The 18,878-nt window shown below is 41.9% G+C and overlaps 1 protein-coding gene across 1 annotated transcript in view; it reads left to right on the top strand.

Moving 5' to 3' along the window:
• The window catches only part of LOC109910425 (extracellular calcium-sensing receptor-like), a 24,244-nt gene extending 14,668 nt beyond the window's left edge, over positions 1-9,576 (top strand). The window contains 3 exon segments of the mRNA XM_048604512.1: positions 5,291-5,414; positions 8,679-8,837; positions 8,840-9,576. Of these exon segments, the coding sequence (XP_048460469.1) occupies positions 5,291-5,414; positions 8,679-8,837; positions 8,840-9,576 (1,020 nt within the window).
• The last annotated feature ends 9,302 nt before the right edge of the window (positions 9,577-18,878 follow it).

Raw genomic sequence — 18,878 nt, 5'->3', positions numbered from 1 at the left:
AGAGCCTCTGTGCTCCTATGATGCTGCTTGGCCTGCTGTGTTCATCCAGCCCTGCACCTTGTTGTCTCGGATTCTCCAGCATCTGCAGTTCCTACTATCTCTGCAGAATGAAGTTGTTGACTTGCTCGCCGAGCTGGCTGGATATCGTACAGATGTGTCAGCACCATGCTAGGTAACATCACCCATGCGGCCTACGATGAAGCAATGTTGTTCTACTCCACTTGATATTTACATGATCCGGTCTGTTAAGTTGGGTTGTGTCATTTCTGGTTCTGTTCTGCATGGGTTTGTATCGGGGTCAAATTCCACAAGTTTGTTGATTGCATTACGGGTTGAAAACCAGGCCTCTAGGAATTCCTGTGCGTGTCTGTGGTTGGTTTGAGCTAAGATGGTCATGTTGTCCCAGTTAATTGATGGCCTTCATTGTCTGCGTGCTCTGAAATGAGGGAAAGTTCGTTGTGTCATTTCGTTGCTAACTGGTGCTCATGTATCCAGATAACTAGATTCCTTCCTTTCTGGCCGATGTAATGTTTGTTACAGTCATTGCAAGGTAATTTGTAAACTACATTGGCCCTGCATGTCATGGTTATGGGGTCTTTGGTCTTTGTGAATGCATGTTGTAGTTTGGCTGTGGGTTTGTGTGCTACCATGATTCCTAGTGGTCGCAGGAGTCTTGTTGTCAGCTCTGAAATGTTCTTGATATAGGGTAGTGTGGCCAGTGTATCATCATAGAATCTCTACAGTGTGGAAACAGGCCCTTAGGCCCAACAAGTTCACACTGACCTTCCAAGCATCCCACCCAGACCCATCCCCCTATAAGCTACCTAATTTATACATTCCTGGACACTATGGGCAATTTAGCATGGCCAATCCACCTAGCGTGCACATCTTTGGACTGTGGGAGGAAACAGGAGCACCCAGAGGAAATCCACGCAGACACGGGGAGAATGTGCAAACTCCACACAGACAGTCATCTGAGAGTGGAATCAAACCCAGGTCCATGGCACTGTGAGGCAGCAGTGCTAACCACTGAGCCACCGTGCCGCTCTTATTGGGGCATACTGTGTCCTCTTGATGTTGTCTATCCAGTTGGCACCTGTGGATGAAGTTGTTGGGATATCTGTTGTTAGCAAAGACCTTGTATAGGTGCTCTTCCTTCTTCCTGCATAGTTCCAGCTTCTTCGCAAGAACCTCAAAGTGCATAACCTCACGCCTTCCCACGTTGTATTCCACCTGCCACTTTGTTGCTCACTCTGTAAGCCTACCCAAGTCCTTCTGCAGCCTCCCAGCTTCCTCAACAATACCTGTCCCTCCACCTATCTTTATGTCATCTGCAAACTTAGAGACAATGCCCTTAGTTCCTTTATCCAGATAATGAATGTCAAATGTGAATAGCAGGGGTCTCGACGCAGACCTTTGCCGGACCCCACTAGTCACTGGCTGCCATCCCTAAAAGGCCCCTTTTATCTTTACTCTGTGCTTTCCGCCAGTCAATCAATCCTCTATCCATGTCTGTACCTCGCCCCGAACACCTTGAACTCTTATCATATTTAGCAGCATCCTGTGCAGTCCCTTTGTCAAAGCTCTTATGGAAATCCAAACAGATCACGCTCGCTGGCTCACCTTTGTCTATAATGCTCATTAACTCCTCAAAGAATTCTAACAGATTTGTTAGGCATGACCTCCCCTTGACAAAGCTATGCTGACTTAGCCCTATTTTGCCATACGTTTCCAAGTAATCTGCAAATTCATCCTCAGTAATGGACTCTCAAATCTTAAAAACAACCAAGGTCAGGTTAAACACCTATAGTTTCCTGCCTTCTGTCTCCCTCTTTTCTTAAACAGGGATGTGTCTTCCAGTCCTCTGGTCCCCTCCCTGACTCCAGTGTTTCCTGAAACATCACCACTATTTGAAATCTCCTGAGCTATCTCCTTTGGAACTTTGGAGGGTAGTCCATCTCACCTGGGTGATTTATTCACCTTCACAACTTTCAGCTTCCCCAGAGGCTTCTCCTTAGTGATAGCTACTGCACTCACTTTTGCTCCCTGACTCTCTTGAAGTCCTGGTATGCTGCTGGTGTCTTCCACCATGAAGACTGATATAAAGTACTATTCAGTTCCTCCACCATTTCTTTGTTAGCCATTACTACTTCTCTACCCTCAGCTGCCAATGGTCCAAAGTCTGTTATTGCCTCTCTCTTACCTTTTAACATATAAAAACAGTCTTGCAGTCTTCTCTTGTATTATTAATTAGTTTACACTCATAGTTCATCTTCTTCTCCCTTGTTGCTTTTTTAAGTTATCCTCTGCTGGTTTGGAAAGGCTTCCCAATCCTTTGGCTTCTCATTAATCTTCACCATATTGTGTGCTTTTTTGTTTTGTTTTTATGCTGTCCCTGACTTTCCTTGTCAGCCATGGATACTTCATCCTCCCCTTGTACGTTTCTCCTTCCTTGGGATGAATTTCTACTGTGCCTCCCGAATTACTCCCAGAAACTCCTGCTACTGCTTCTTCACTGTCTTCCCTGCTAGGCTCCCCTTCCAATCAACTCTGGCCAGCGACTCCCTCATGTTTTTATAGTTACTGTTACTCAACTGTTACACCTTTACATTAGTTTCCAGCTTCTCCCTCTCAAACTACATGGTGAATTCCATCATTTTATGGTCATTGCCCTGAGGGGTTCCTTCACCTTAAACTCCCTCATCAAACCTGCCTCATTATACATCACCAAATCCAGAATTTTCTGTTCGCTACTGCAAGCTGCTCCAAAAGGCTATCTCGTAGATATTTCATGAATTACTTTTCTTAAGATCCATTACAAACCTGATTTTCCCAGTCCACCTGCATATTGAAGTCCCACACTTTTCACTGTACCTTGGTACACGTGGCAGTACTGAATCAAATGAAATTGAATTAAATCAAGATGATTATTGTAATAATGCTTTTCTTACATGCATTTTCTATGTCCTGATTTATTTTCTTTCCAGCATCCTGACTACTTCTAGGAGACCCATACATAACTCCCATCACGGTTTTTTTCCCTTGTGGTCCCTCAACTCAATCCACACAGATTCTATGCCTTCTGACTTTATATCACTTCTTGCTATTGATTTAACTTCATTTCTTACCAACAAGGCAGCATCATCCCCGCTGCCCATTTGCCTGTCCTTTTGACAGGATGTGTATACCATATTTATTTCCCAGCCCTGATTCCCCTTGCAGCTATATCTCTGTAATACCCACAACATTGCACCTGCTAATTTCAATCTGTGCTACAAGTTTATTTACCTTTTTCATATATTGTATGCATTTAAGTATAACACCCTCAATTCTGCATTTACTGCCCCTTTTCTCATAGTTGTCTCTTTATCCGCTGTGCCTGAAGTTAGATTCCTGACTGTCTCCGTGTCCTCCGTTCTTCAATTTGTTCTGGAAACTTTAATAACCTCTGCTGAGCCTTCCTACCCTTTACCTTTTACTGTAATATTCCATGCAACTGAACCTACGCTCCCAATATTTAGTTTAAAGTCATAGTTATGCATTTCACCAGGACTCTGGCTCCAGCATGGTTCAGGTCCAGCTTGTTCCATCAGAACAGCTCCCTCCTTCCCCGGTCTTGGTGCCAATGTCCCATGAATTTGAACCTGTTTCTCCCATATCAATCTTTGAGCCACATGATTACCTCTTTAATCTTGTTGACCCAGTGCCAATTTGTTCGTGGCTCAGATTATTACCATTATGGTTCTGCTTTGTAATTTAGCCCCTAGCTGCTCATATTCCCTCAGCAGAATGCTTTTCCTCTTTCTACCTATATTGTTGGTACTTCTGTGGGTCATGACAACTGGACTTTTTCCCTCCCCCTGCAAATTCCTCTGCAGTCAAATGAAGCATCCTAAACCTGGGCACCAGGCAGACAACACAGCCTTCAGGACTCTCAATCCTGGCCACAGAGTAGTGTCTATTCCCCTAACTCTACTATCCCTGATTTCAACTACATTTCTCTTTTCTCCTCCCTTCTTGAATGGTTCCCTGTGCCACGGGGCTATGTCAGTTTGCTCATCCTCACTACAGCCCCCACTCTCATCCACACAGAGGTCAAGACTCTCAAACCTGTTAGATAGCTGAAGGGCTGAGTCTCCTTCAGCACTATCTCCTGAGTCCCTCTATTTGCCTCGGTCATAGTCACAGCCTCCTGTCAGTGACCACTGACCAAATTCGAAGGTTTTAATCTAAGGGGTGTGACTGCCTCATGAAACACAGTGTCCAGGTAACTCTCACCCTCCCTGATGTATCACAGTGTTTGGAGCTCAGACTCCAACTCATCAACTCTGAGTCAAAGCTCCTTAAGCAACCAACAGTTGATACAGATATAGCCACTATGAACCACAATAAGTTCCACATCATGCAGTTGCAACACATCACCTGGCTCTGAATCTCTTTTTTAATTACTTAGTTCTTAATTTGATTTTAAACAAAAAAATTGTACTGGTCTTTCATTGTGTCATCTTATATTTCCCCTATTTTCCTACAATTTGAAAGTTACCTCGAACAAATAGTAAAATTAGTAGCCATCATCAACGAATGAACTTATGGTTTACCTATGATGTCTCTCTTTTGTGCTGGGCCCCTGATCCTGGACTTTAATTATCCTGTTGAAAAGACTTTATAAATTAGGAGCAAAAAATATCTAGCAAAATGCATCTCTTGGCCTCTACACTATATTCCTACATTTCCTCAAAATTCTTCAAACTATATACTCAATCAGGCTCTGTCTCACTTTAGGTGTGATCTCTCCTTCCTGACCATGATAAGCTTATTGATTTAACACTTACTGATACTCACATGTGATACTGAGACTCATAATGAGATGTTAGGCCAAAACAGCTGGTGAAAGACATAGGTTATAAGGAGCAACTTAAAGGCAGAGAAAGAGAGATAGGAAAAGTTTATGGAGGAAATTGCAAAGATTTGTGTCTTGACAATTGAAGACATAGCAACCAATGTTGGGGGGGATAAAAGTTAGAAATAAAGAAATGACCATAAATGAGCTGTGACAAGATCTCACATGGTTGAGCGGCTGAAACAGATTACAAAGATGGTGAAGACATGTGTTAATGCATACATTTGAACAAAAGGATGGGAATTTTAACATCTAAGGGTGGCTGGACCAATAACCATTGTAGGTTAGTGAGCAGGTAGGGTATGGGTGAATGGGTATTATTTATTCTCATTATGTAAAGATGGATTAAAGACCTAGTTTGTGTGCATGTTTCTTATTTTTATCATTTAGGTACCCCTGTCAGTATGCACAGATAGTTGCCCTCCTGGCACAAGGAAAGCAATTCGAAGTGGACAACCATTTTGCTGTTTTGATTGTTTGCCTTGCCCTGATGGTCAAATCAGTAATGACACAGGTAAATTTAATACCTCTCCATAAAGCTTTCCCATATCCATCAATGATGTGAATTCTCCTCCAAGCCTATTATTGATCTTACATTCAGGAGAAGAATGCAACAAGAGATGGAAATCTGAGATTGAAAAACCATCTTTCATCTTTGGTCTGTATCCTGCAGTCTCTTTATCTTCATATCTTCGTCTGTTTCGTTACACTTTGTTCAGTATTTCTCTGAAATTTCTTCTGTCAATCTTTCCAAAAACCAAGATGACTTCGTAGTCATTCTTTCTCCTCCCTACATTTGCCACTGGTTAATTAAGATATGCAGCACTTCTTCCCCATATTAACTCATTGATAGAACAACACAGTTAGTTCCACTCCAAAGCTCTTTCTCCAACCTTGTAAATGTATCCTTTTCTGAATGCATCTCCATTCCCCTTTTTGAAAATCACTTTTGGAGTTATTTCCATCTTCCTTTCATACAATGAAATCAAAATCACAACAAATCACTCTTTGAATAAATTCATCCATTTAGTCTTTGGTTCTTGTACCAACTACCTCAGAGTATACTCATCAGTGGAAGCGATTTATCCTTCTCTATATTGTTAAGATGTCGCTTTATTTTGAACATTTCAATTAAATCTTACTTTTTGCTGTTGATTTTAAGTAGAACAATCACACACTCACTGGTGTCTCCATGTAACTTAAATAATTTCTCAATTGTTTTCCTTTGCTGTTTGGTTTCCTTTGTAATGGGTTTGGCCTTTTACTTCTCAAGAAAAATTGTGTGGAAGATGCTGTATTCAAGATTCATACCCCTTTGTGTTGCCAGAATTTGATACAAAGAAACACATTATTGTAGGAATATATATCTGAATGTTCAAAAGATTTAAATATCATATTATTTTTAATTGAATAATGATCTGCCAATGAATAAACTTTGAGACAATTGGTTATACCATAGGACTATACAGTCAAGGAGCACAGAGGAAGAGCCTTCTGCCTATCAAATGCGTCCTTATTCTTTTGAGTTGTTATCCAAATTAGTTCTACTGCGCTGCTCTTTCCAAGTAACCCAAAAAATTATTTTTGCCTTCAATTAATCATCCAATTTCTTTGGTTGGTTATTGTTGAATCTGCTTCTACCATCCTTACAGGCAGCACTGTTTGAATTGAAGTAACATTGTCTGTGCATTTTCATGACTCATCCTCCTTGAACACTGCTGTATTTGGCTTGGCCTATGTTCATACATCATCCTCCACCTCCTTTAATCCATTGTCTAGCTCAGCATGATTCCTCTCACTTGGTTCAAGTTTTTCCAGAGGATCTACATCAAATGCAGTACTTCTTGCCAGTACATCATTATTCCTCGATTCTTCAGGAATCCATCCTTGACAGTCTCCTCTTCCATGCCAGTGCAGCATTCCTTGGTGACATTATCTCTAGATAAGGCATCAGCTTCCATTAACGCGTAAATGACAATGAATTCTGGTTGGGATTTTCTTCTCCTGAGAAGTGATGGCATATGTGTCAGGGAGGGCAGTTAATGGGGTGGAATACAAATTGAAAGAACTGCAGATGCTGCAAATCAGGAACAAAAACAGAAGTTTCTGGAAAAGCTCAGCAGGTCTGGCAGCTAAAGAGAAGAATAACATTTGTGGAGACGTTTTGGGTCCAGTGACTTCCTGAGGAAGGGTCGCTGGACCTGAAGCATTAACTCTGACTTTTCCCTCACAGACGCTGCCAGACCTGCTGAGCTTTTCCGGTTAATGGGGTGGCCTGGCAGTGATAAGGTACCATATCCTTCCTGCCACCAATAAATTAAGTTGCGGTCAGAAACCCCACAGTTGACCTTGCAGGCACTCTAACAATTAAGGCCTTTAAGTAATCAAGCAATGGCCGACTTAAGAACCTCTTCACCCCAGCACCTGGATTAAATGTATTCCTGAGCAGCAAGAAAATTGGCAGCCCACTTGGCAAGGACATGGATGGGGTTGAAAGGAGTGACCATTGAAAGCCACATGCATGTCCATGCTTTCGATCTTCCTGACCCCCTTCTCTTTATGACAGACACTTTGTGAAAAGGCCCCAATCTTACCATCTTGCCTGTTGATTGAGGACTTTGTTCTTCCCACGTTCTTCAGAAGCAGTGCTGCTACTTGCCATGGCTGCCACACTCTGAATGGCTGGCAGCTTCAACAGCACAGACATTGCTGAAATTCTCTGAGAAGCCACGTGAGTCACCATTTCAGAACCTGATAGGTATTGATCCAACGGGCTTTCCAATTGGTGGTGTCCCATACAATATGACACACGCCCCCATACTTTAACTCAAAGGTGGAACATCCAAGCCTCCAACCCTCCAAAGCTCTCCCAATTCATCCATCCAGTTAACATTTAGTTGTGCTAATATCTAATTGTGCTGAACTGTGACCTCCTTTGACTGAACAATAGGAAGAGCTCAGCCAATGTCTTTCCCCGTTACCACAAACTCTGATTCCAATTCTTATTTTAGCCGCTCTTTCAAGCTCAAGTAGATAGTTCACCAAAACAACAAAAACAGAAATAGCTGGATAAGCTCAACAGGTCTGGCAGCATCTGTGGACAGAAATCGGAGTTAATGTTTTGAGTCGAGTGACCCTTCCTCAGGTCGGATTGTTCACCATCCTATTGATGCAGAACTACTCTTGACCAAATAAACTCTCCAAAGTAAAGATCCATTTTGCCAGCCTCCATCTGTATCTCAGTCCCTCTGCTGCTAAAGCACATTCCATGCTTTTTAACACTTCAAGAATTGACTGCTCCAATGAAACCCCAAGCAGTATCCACTCTAAGCTGCAGCTCATCCAAATCTTTTATGCACATTCTGACCCAGTCTAAATTCAAGAAATCCCTTTCCTCTCCAACATACATTGGCTGTAGACCTCTTAAAACCTTCAATGTAATGCTGTGATTCTTAAGTTTAGTTCTTATTGTGATCTTAGCCTTCCTTTTCTTCATCTAAAATATTTTCCCACGATTGTCCCTTACAACACACATTCCCAATCTCAATACTCTTATGCTCTAACAGCTTGTGCAAACAACTCCATTACTTTTTCCACCAAAGGAAGACTGGCCATGAAGAATATAAGCTTCACTTTGAGGAATTCCTTTCTTCAAACCCCTCTGGCTCTTTTGCTCTCTCACTTTTCTTTAAGAACTGCCTGAAAGAACAAGCAGGTGTGTGTGTGCGCGTGTGTGTTATATCAACTAAATCAATGCAAATACTTGTATTGTTCTCAGATTCACTGAACTGTATTCCTTGTGCATTGGAAGACTAGTCCAACTTACAAAGAAATCAATGTATCCCGAAAGACATTGAGTTCCTCTCATTTGAAGAGGCAATGGGAATCACACTGATGACCATGTCCATGCTTGGAACAACCAGCACAGTGTCCGTTGCAGGCGTCCTTTGGTTCGAGCCAACAACTCCGAACTCAGTTTCCTTCTCCTTTTTTCATTGATGTCGTGTTTCCTGTGCTCACTGATTTTTATTGGCCAACCATCGGTCTGGTCCTGCAAGCTGAGGCACACCCTATTTGGGGTCAGTTTCGTTCTCTGTATTTCATGTGTACTGGCCAAAACCCTGGTTGTACTGATGGCTTTTAGAGCCACTCTTCCCAACAATAACATAATGAAATGGTTTGGAACTCTGCAGCAACTCCTCAGCGTCCTGGCCTGCACAGTTGTCCAAGGTGTAATCTGTGTTGCCTGGCTCCTCGTGTCTTCACCATTTCCAGTAAAGCAGACCAAATATTACAATGAGAAGATTATTTTTGAGTGTGTTTTAGGCTCAGTTACAGCATTTTGCTGTGTGCTGGGTTACATCGGTTTGTTATCCTTTGTGAGCTTCGTCCTTGCATTCTTAGCTCGAAAGCTGCCAGATAACTTCAACGAGGCTAAATTCATCACCTTTAGCATGCTGATTTTCTGTGCTGTTTGGTTGACTTTTATCCCAGCCTACATCAGTTCTCCTGGAAAATACTCTGTCGCTGTTGAAATCTTTGCTATTTTGGCATCGAGCTTTGGTCTGCTTATCTGCATTTTTGCTCCAAAATGTTACATAATTCTGTTAAAACCAGAAACAAATACAAAGAAGCATCTCATGAATAAATCAGGCCAGTTCAAAACATATCAGTGATCTTAATACAATTTTGATTCCAAAATTAGCATTCGGTCTCTTTCAACGTCGATATCACATTTGTACTCACATAAAAGCAAAATATTGTGGACTCTGGAAATCTGAAATAAAAATATTGAAAGTGTTGGAGAAACTCAGCAGGCTTGGCAATATCTGTGGAAAGAGCAACAGAGTTAATGTTTCAAGTCCAGTATCACTTTTCTTTGGAAGAGTTCCAAAGAAGTACCAAATTGGTTGCAGAACATTAACTCTGTTTGTCTTTCCACAGATATTACCAGACCTCCTGAGGTTCTAAAGCACTCTCTATTCTTAGACCAAATTTGAACATTGAGTGCAGTTGGTAATCTGATCACATATGGCATTCCAAAGCTTGTTAATTTTCTGCATTGGACTTTAAGCAAACTACGGCTCAAATTGGCAAATTGCCAAACATAAAATGCTTAACTGAACCAATGCAAAGAGCAATGTTTTTTGAAATGTACATTGCTTCTTTATTTCAAAATATCCCTTGATATAATTAAGAATGGTAATCCGGTGCAGTTTTATTCATAAATGAAAATAGGAAGTGTTGGAAAATTCAACAGGTCTGGCAGCAACTGTGGAGAGAGAAACAGAGTTAACGTTTCGAGTCTGAAATGACTCTTCTTCAGTAGTTTTATTCTTCTTGAGTTCTCTGCTCGATTGCAGGCCCCATCCACAGCAGCAGGACTTCCACCATTAGGAGGCAGATCCTGAAGCCGTCCCAGCTGGAATTGGGATCAAATGCCATGCTTTTGGCATCAATCTGATCTAGTACAGCCAACCAGCCAACTGAGCAACACGGTCCTCAAAAGAGACTTAGTTGCGGTGGCATCACACACTTTGTATGCATGTTGTATCTGAGAGATAACAATGGCAATTGCAGAGTCTCTGAAATGCTTCCCACCACACAGCTGACCGGGAATCTCCCCTGTTCTTTACTGCCTGCCATTGGAGTGTGTTGAAAGGAGAATCACACAGTATGGCTGCATTATAAATGTACCTTCCATGGCCATCCAGTGGGATTTGAGCCCAATAAGGCAGGCAGCCATCCAATGCTCCAGAAAAACTAATGCAGTTTTATTAACAGAACTGAAAACGAGCTTATCACAAAAATTAAGCTATCATTTCATAATTCCCAGTCCATTGCCTGTCAGCCACCTGATTTGACTGTAACAGCTACAGAAGACAGTTTCCCAGTTTCATTGCTATGCTTGTGTCAGTTTTTTAGTAAATAAAATCAAAAGAAGTTTACAAGGGGCCAATTGGTATCTTTGTGCTGGGGGTAAATTCATTTGAAGAGCTCAAAGAAGGGACAAACACAGGGGCAATTAATGAAAAAAAATCACACTAATGAGTGGTTCACTTTGGATGCCTGAACACTGTAGGATAAACCACCTGGGTATGTTGTAAAGCTGCGATACATTACAGACGAAAACCAGAAGAACTGCGGATGCTGTAAATCAGGAACAAAAAGAGAAGTTGCTGAAAAAGCTCAGCACATCTGTCAGCATCTGTGAAGAAAAAGACCAGAGTTAACGTTTCGGGTATGGTGACCCTTCCTCCACATAACAGATAGGCTGGAGTAGATTTTCAACTTCTCACTTCAGTGTACAGTAAGGTAATGGAGATGCTGCTTGCTACAGATATCAAACAATTTTCAATTGTTGTAATAGCAGCAATAGGCCATTCGGCCTGTTGACCCCACTGTGACATTTAATCAGAATAAGATCTGATGTTGGGGATAGTAGGAACTGCAGATGCTGGAGAATCCGAGACAACAAGGTGCAGGGCTGGATGAACACAGCAGGCCAAGCAGCATCATAGGAGCAGAGAGGCTGACGTTTCGGGCCTAGACCCTTCATCAGAAAAGGGGGAGGGGAAGGGGGTTTTGAAATAAATAGGGAGAGAGTGGGAGGCGGATGTTGCCTTAATTCCATTTTGCTGCCATCATTCTTGACTCCCATGTCAATCAAAGTCTAACTCAGCATTGAATATATTCAAAGACCAGTCTCCACTCCTTGCTGGAGACAGTTCCAAAGAGTATTGACCCACTGAGAGAAGAAATCCCTCATCTCCATCTTAAATATCTTATTGTTAAACAATGTCCCCTCGTTCTAGATTTACCCCATGGCAAAATCTCCTCTCAGTACCCATCCTACAAAGTTTATGCAGTATCTACGTGTTTCAATAAGATTACCTCTTAATCTTCTAAATTCTAATAGAATGCTTTTTAATCAGGAAGGGAATCAAGGGTTACGTGGAAAGTGAAGTTGAGGATTATCAGATCCGCCATGATCCCATTGAAGGGTGGGGTGCACATCATAGGCTGAATTGCCTACTTCTGCTCCCATGCCTTATGATCTAATGAGTATAGGCCCAATTTGCTCAGCTTTTCCTCATAAGACAGCTGGACTTCAAGCATCAGGTCGTTCTATAACAGGAAGTTATCTACCATATACCTAGGAGGGAAATTTAAAATCTCCAGTTATGCAGCTCTTGGGTTGGACCCTACTGGGAAAAATAAAATAGGCTTGCATTTGCATAGTACCTTCCATGACCAACAAACTCTCCAAAGGGCTTTACAGCCAATATAGTACTTTACCTTCCTTAAAGAACATGAATGAGTCAATATATTATTTTTTTCTCAAAGTTCAACCAGTTTCCTGGTCACCATTACTGATATGTGCTTTTTCTTCTCGGTTTTAATTTAGTCTAGCTTCATTAATTGAATTTAAATTCTCCACCCTCTATGGTGATGTTGCTGTATCATTAGTTCCTATCTCTAGATCACTAACATTCTCAAATACATTCTGATCATTTCCTGGTTGGGAACAGGAGAATGTTTTGGAACTGGCAGAGTTCATTTTACCCAACATGTCCAACACAGATCAATCTCAGATAATCCCTCAATTCCTTCTGTTATCCATAATCACATTTAATTATACCTTGGAACTATTCATGTTACCTGTTAATATTATCTTGAATGTATTGCCTCAACCTGTATATTTCACATACTCATTATAGAGTATTCACATCAATATTGAAGTGCAAGCCATTGTACTCAATAAATACTATCCTGCTGAGGTAACTTTGTCTTATGTTTCAATTGTCAGGAAAATCACATTAGGCTCATTATTCTATTAGATAATATATTCTGATCTGTACATGTGTAAATGATGTTTCCCATAGTAGACCAGTTTCATTACTGAAATACTTTTAGAATTGCTCATGGGTTGAAGCTGAAGTTTTTTATTTCACTGTTTGAATTGGAGATATTCCTGGTCCCTTTTTTGTGGTGAAATCTCCATTTTTACGACTGCCTGCAACGATAGCATCTGGAAACCTGCCAACTTGTGTTGCAACATAAGCTGGAAGTGTGGAAAACAGATGCATAGAAAGCTCATGGTACAGAAGGTCACAGCTGTACAAAACTTTAGTTCGGCCGATTTGGAGTATTGTGTTCAGTTCTGGTCGCCGTACTATAGGAAGGATGTGGAGGTTTTGGAGAGGATGCAAAAGGTGTTAACCAGGATATTATTTGGATTGGAGTGCATTGCATATAAAGAGAGGTTGAACAAACTTGGATTGTTTTCACTAGAGCATTGGAAGCTGAAGGGCGACCTGCTGGGAATACATAAAATTATGAGAGGCATGGATAGTTGGAGCCTTTTTTCGCAGGATAGAAATGTCAAATACTGGGGGACATAGGTTTAAGGTGAGAGGAGAAAAGTTGAAAGCAGATGCCTGAGGTGGGTTGTTATGCAGAGGGTAGTAACTGCCAAGGGAGTGGTAGAAGCAATAACAATAGCAATGTTTAAGATGCATTTAGAAAGACATGTGAACAGGGAGGGAATAGAGAGATGTGAACCATGTGCAGTCAGATGGGATTAGTTTACAATGACATCATTGTCATATCAGATATGGTGGGCCGAAGGGCCTGTTTCTGTGCTGTACTGTTCCATGTATTAAGGAGGTTGAGCAGCCTATTGTGTCAGTGCTGGCTCTTTGGAGGAGGAATGTACCAGTCCCTGGCCCTCTCCCGGTAATCCTGCAGTTTCTTCCTTTTCAAATAATAATCCATTTCCCTCATTAATGCCTCAACTAAATGGCGTTGACCACATTTATATTAAGTGCATTCCAAATCCCAACCACTTGTTGCATTAAAAAAAATTTCAGTATCCCTGTGTAGAATAGATGGTACATCAACCATCCCATGGGTAGGTCAGGCAGTGGGCAAAATAGATGATATATAAATTAAGTGGCATGTAAAACAATCAGTCTGTTACTGCACCATGTTTAAAGTGAATGCTCACCACCCCTTGTGTCAGTAAAACAGAATGTTCTCTTCGCTGTCGGCCTCTCAGTGGATTGATCGTGAGAGAGCTTCATCTTCCTCAGTGATAGAAACTGGAGATCATCCAGCTACCAGTTTCTTAACAGCTCTGCACTCAACTCAGTGCAAAAACTGAGAAATAGCTCCTGGATGTTTCTCACATTATTGTCTGCAACTATTCTGGATTAACTACCAGATAATATGTAGGTTTTTTTTACATTATTTACGTACTTAAAATATATATATAAATATATTAATTCATATGAGGAGGTAAATCCCTGCGCTGTAGTTATATTGTTTTATTGACATTCCTGTGCCAATGCAAAGTGGTTTGGAGTGTGCCAGAGAAATCCAGAGTCATATCACACATGAAGCATTCACTCATTCCACCACTGACATGTGGTAACTGTTTCATCTACAAGACGCAGAGAAAGCAACTCACCGAGACTCCTCCAACAGCACCTTCCAAATGCACAACCTCAATCACCTCGAAGGACAAGGGCAGTAGATGCACAGGAATACTACCTCTTGGGGTGGCATGGTGGCTCAGTGGTTAGCACTGCTGCCTCACAGTGCCAGGGACCTGGGTTCGATTCCATCCTTGGGCGACTGTCTGTGTGGAGTTTGCACATTCTCCCCGCATCGATGTGGCTACCCTCCGGGTGCTCCGGTTTCCTCCCAAGTCCAAAGATGTGCAGGCTAAGTAGATTGGCCATGCTAAATTGCCTGCAGTGTTCAGGAATGTATAGATTAGGTGGATTATAGGGGAATGGATTTGGGTGGGATGCGCTGAGGGTCAATATGGACTTGTTGGGCCAAAGGCCCTTCTATGATCTTGCAAGTTGACCCCGAAGCCGCTCACCATCCTGACGAGGAAATATAGTGTCACTGGGTCAAGCTCCTGGAACTTCCTTCCCCACAGCACTACATCCAATAAACTGCAGTGGCTCACCACCACCTTCTCAAGGGTAATCAATCCTGGGTCAGCCAGTGATATTCACATCCTGTAAAGGAGTTGAGACTATTGTCAAAGATAGACTTTAGAACACACTTTAGGTGGGACTGGATTTTCCCAGGATTTCTCTGGGACTCTGGTGTCAGTATTCTGTACTCTCCAGGATGAGGCAGCCTCACAATGTTGCTGGAGGTGGCCTCTTATTTGACTGCTTTTGAACTTGTTGTCTCATTAAGGACAGAGGAATGGATGTAGACAACTGACAGCCCCAAGTTGCAGAGCAGGATGCTGCTAGGGTGACTCACAGAATGTTACGGTGATCTCAAAGGAGTCAGGATAATTAAAAGAAACGGCCATTGGTGGACCTTCCGATCAGAGGAGAATGCCCGCCATGGCCATGGGGCTGATTTTCCTTTGTGCAGTCATACCCAACCCCATCCCAACCCTTCAATTAGATTATGTAACCACTGGTCTCAGTGGTTTCCCCTCCCCTCTGCACTGCTGCTAGGAGGTCTCCATCCATGAAACTGACATCCAAAGGTATCATCCCTGATAGGGGCCTTCATGATTTAAATTGGCTGTCTTCCTCTGTACCAGTGGAAGCTGATCTACATGTGCTCTTGTCACTGGGAAACCACCCCCACCCCCACTTCCCCAGCCCAAAGAGACTGATCCATCCCAGTCCCCTCTCCACTTACCTCCCAGCCCACCTTCCCAGGTCAAGGAAAATCCTGCCCCCAAATGTCTGAAGCTGACTTCAGGCACACACAAATGCTGCTCTATAGGACGTAATGATTGGTATTAAGTATCTCTACCTTTTTAGGTCATGGAAACATACAATTACACTGAGAGTAACTGTTGGTAATAATGGTGATCTTTTCTGGCATGCGAAGTAAATGTTAAGCAAGTGTGGGACTGCATTGGCAAACCATGCTACTGGGCCCCAGGCTCTGGAATACACTCCTTAAACCTCTGCACTTCTTGACATTTAAGAAGCTCCTTGGTACTTAACTTTTTGAGAGGGCTTTTGGTCATATGTCCTAATTTCTCCTTATGAGGCTCAGTGCGAATTTTTGCTGGAAGCATTCCTGTCCATTGCTTTGCGATTTTTGAATGCATTAAATGTGTACAGAATTGAACATTGTTGCCTACAAACGTATGAATTAGAGGCAGAAATAGGCCATTTAGCCCTTTGGGACTGTTCCACCATATAATAAGAGCATGGTTGAGCTTTTTGTGATCTCAACTCCACTTTCTCACCAACTCCCTTGGTCGTCAAGAACTTATGACCACTTTTTTTAACTTTGAGAAGCATGGTGCATTACTCAGTTCGTGATTATTGTCTTTAAAAAAAGACTGAAGTATAAATATTTAAAAGAAATGTGCGATAACATAGACATTATGATACTGATTCCAGAGAGTTGGAGGCAAAAGTGGATTTCATGGTTTGCTTTGCCATCTAGTGGCTGATTTGAGAAAAAACGCCTTCCAAGTCACCTAATAAACTGTGCAACTTGCAAATGGAATTAACATGTTGTGGGTCTGATCTGCTATCTATTGTCAATGTAAAGTGTCTTTGTTTAGCAAGATTTTAAAAGGTCCCACGCATGCAAACTTAAAGTACGTAAGATTAAGAGAAATGAACAGTAGGAATAAACGGAGATAGTAGGAACTGCAGATGCTGGAGAATCCGAGACAACAAGGTGCAGGGCTGGATGAACACAGCAGGCCAAGCAGCATCATAGGAATAAACGTGTCATTTTCTGAGTTGCAGGAAGTGCCGATTGGGGTATTGCAGGGATCAGTGCTTGGACAATAGTTTTTCACAACACATGTTAATGGTTTCGATGAGGGAACTAAATGTAATCTTCCACATCTGTAGACGACACAAATGTGGGTCGGAGGGTGAACTGAGAGGAGGGTATAGAGATGCTTCAGTGTGATTTGGACAAGTTGAGTGAAGGGTAAATGCATTGCAGATGAAATGTAAAGTGGATATATGCAAGGTTATTTATTTCGGTAGCAAAAACTAGAAGGCAGATTATTATTTGAATGGCAATTACTTGGGAAATAGGGAGGTGCAATGAGACCTAGGTGGCCTCATGCACCAGTCACTGAAAGTAAGAATGTAAGTGCAGCAGACAATGAAGAAGGCAAATGGTATGTTGGCTGTCAGAGTGAGAGGATTCAAGGACATGAGCAGGGATGTCCTTTTCCAAGAGTACAGGGCCTTATCAGCCATAATCAAATGGTGAAGTAGGTGTGATGGGCTGAATGGCCTAATTCTACCCTGATATCTTACGGATCTTATCGCCTTAGTGACACTACACCTGAAGTATTTGTGGCATTTTTGGTCTCCTTTTCTGAGGAAGGATGTTCATACCATGGAAGGAGTGCAACAAAGGTCTACCAGCCTGATTCCTGGAGGACAGGTCTGATGAGAGACTGGATCAGAATTAGAATTAGATTTAGAATCAGCTTTACTGTCACATGTACTCAAATCACTTACATTGCCATCTTAGGTACAAAGGAACCAAGGTACAGATTCTTAAGTACAAATTCTTAGGGAAAAAGACAATTAGAAAAATAAAGAAATAAAAAGTTTAGAATAACAGTTCTTCCACTAGTCCACTCTGGGCATTGACTCCAGACTGCACCGAGATTCACCTCAGGGATCTTGAGGCCGGGAGACTGCTCTGCAATCATCTTGTGGCATGAGGTCCATGCTGAGGCCATGATGGATCGCTAAGAGATTGTCACGCCAGGCAGGGAGACCGCAATGCCAGGCCACCGAGTGACCACCACACCAGGCAGGGAGGTAGCCACAATGAGCTGAGAGGTCACTACACTACACTGAGGGCAAGAGTTCAGGACATCACCGAGAAGAAAGAAAGGGAAACAAAAGAAAAGAAATGGAAGAAGCGGACGAGTTCCGGCTGAGGACTCCTACTCCAGTGCCATCTTGGATCGAATGGGACTATATTTACTGGAGTTTGGAAGAATTTGGAGGGGGGCATGGGGAGTCCTATAGAAATCTATAAAATTCAAACAGGACTAAACAGAGTAAATGCACAAACGGTGCTTCTAAAGACCAGGAAGTCCAGAACCAGGGCGCAGAGTTTAAGAATACAATTTCAAGGTAGGCAATTTAAACCTGAGATGAGGAGAAATTTCTTCACCCCGAGAGTGGTGAATCTATGAAATTCTCTGACATAGAAATCAGTTGAGCCAAAACATTGAATGTTTTCAAGAAGGGGTGAGATATAGTTCTTAGGGCGAAGGGAATCAAAGGATATGGGGTGAAAGTGTGGATAGGATACTGAGTTGGATGATCAACCGTGATCACGTTGAATAGTGGAGCAGACTAGAATGGCCAAATAACCTTTTCCTGTTCCTGTTTTCTATGTTTCCACGCTTCATTAATTAACTTTCGTAGCTAAACAATTATATCTCTCCCAGCATCTCTAATAATTATAATTCAAATATTGCTGATGTTGAAAATCTGAAATAAAAACAGAAAGTACTGGCTCAGCATGTCTGGCAGCATCTGTCGCAGGAAACAGAATTAAAATTCTCGTTGAATATAGCTCTATGAGGAAGTACTTTGTATCACTATGTGTAATTCCAGCATTTTGATCTATAAAATTATTTGATTTAAAATAATACCTAATTATTTCTTCTTAAGTTAATAATTCAAAGAAACAACTTGCATCGATATTGTGGCTTTTAGACAGTACTATGCCTCAAAGCACTTTACTGCCGCTGATGTACTTTTGAGGTATAGCCACTGATGTATTGTAGCAAACATTCCATCAATGAAAAAAATATTTGCGAAGTAATTTGCACACAGCAAGCTCCCACAAACAGCAAAAAAATACACACGAAAACCCTGTTACTTGATCAACCAGCACCCCCTGTCTGATTGTATCCGAACTCACATTCAGGGGTAGCTTTAAATTTCCATCTAACCTATATAAACCATCAAATCCTTTA

The sequence above is a fragment of the Rhincodon typus genome, chromosome 13 (genome assembly GCF_021869965.1).
Source record: "Rhincodon typus isolate 14 chromosome 13, sRhiTyp1.1, whole genome shotgun sequence".
In the NCBI taxonomy this organism is placed as follows: Eukaryota; Metazoa; Chordata; class Chondrichthyes; order Orectolobiformes; family Rhincodontidae; genus Rhincodon; species Rhincodon typus.
The sequence above is the reverse complement of the archived record's forward strand: the minus strand, read 5'-3'. Positions and strand labels throughout refer to the sequence as shown.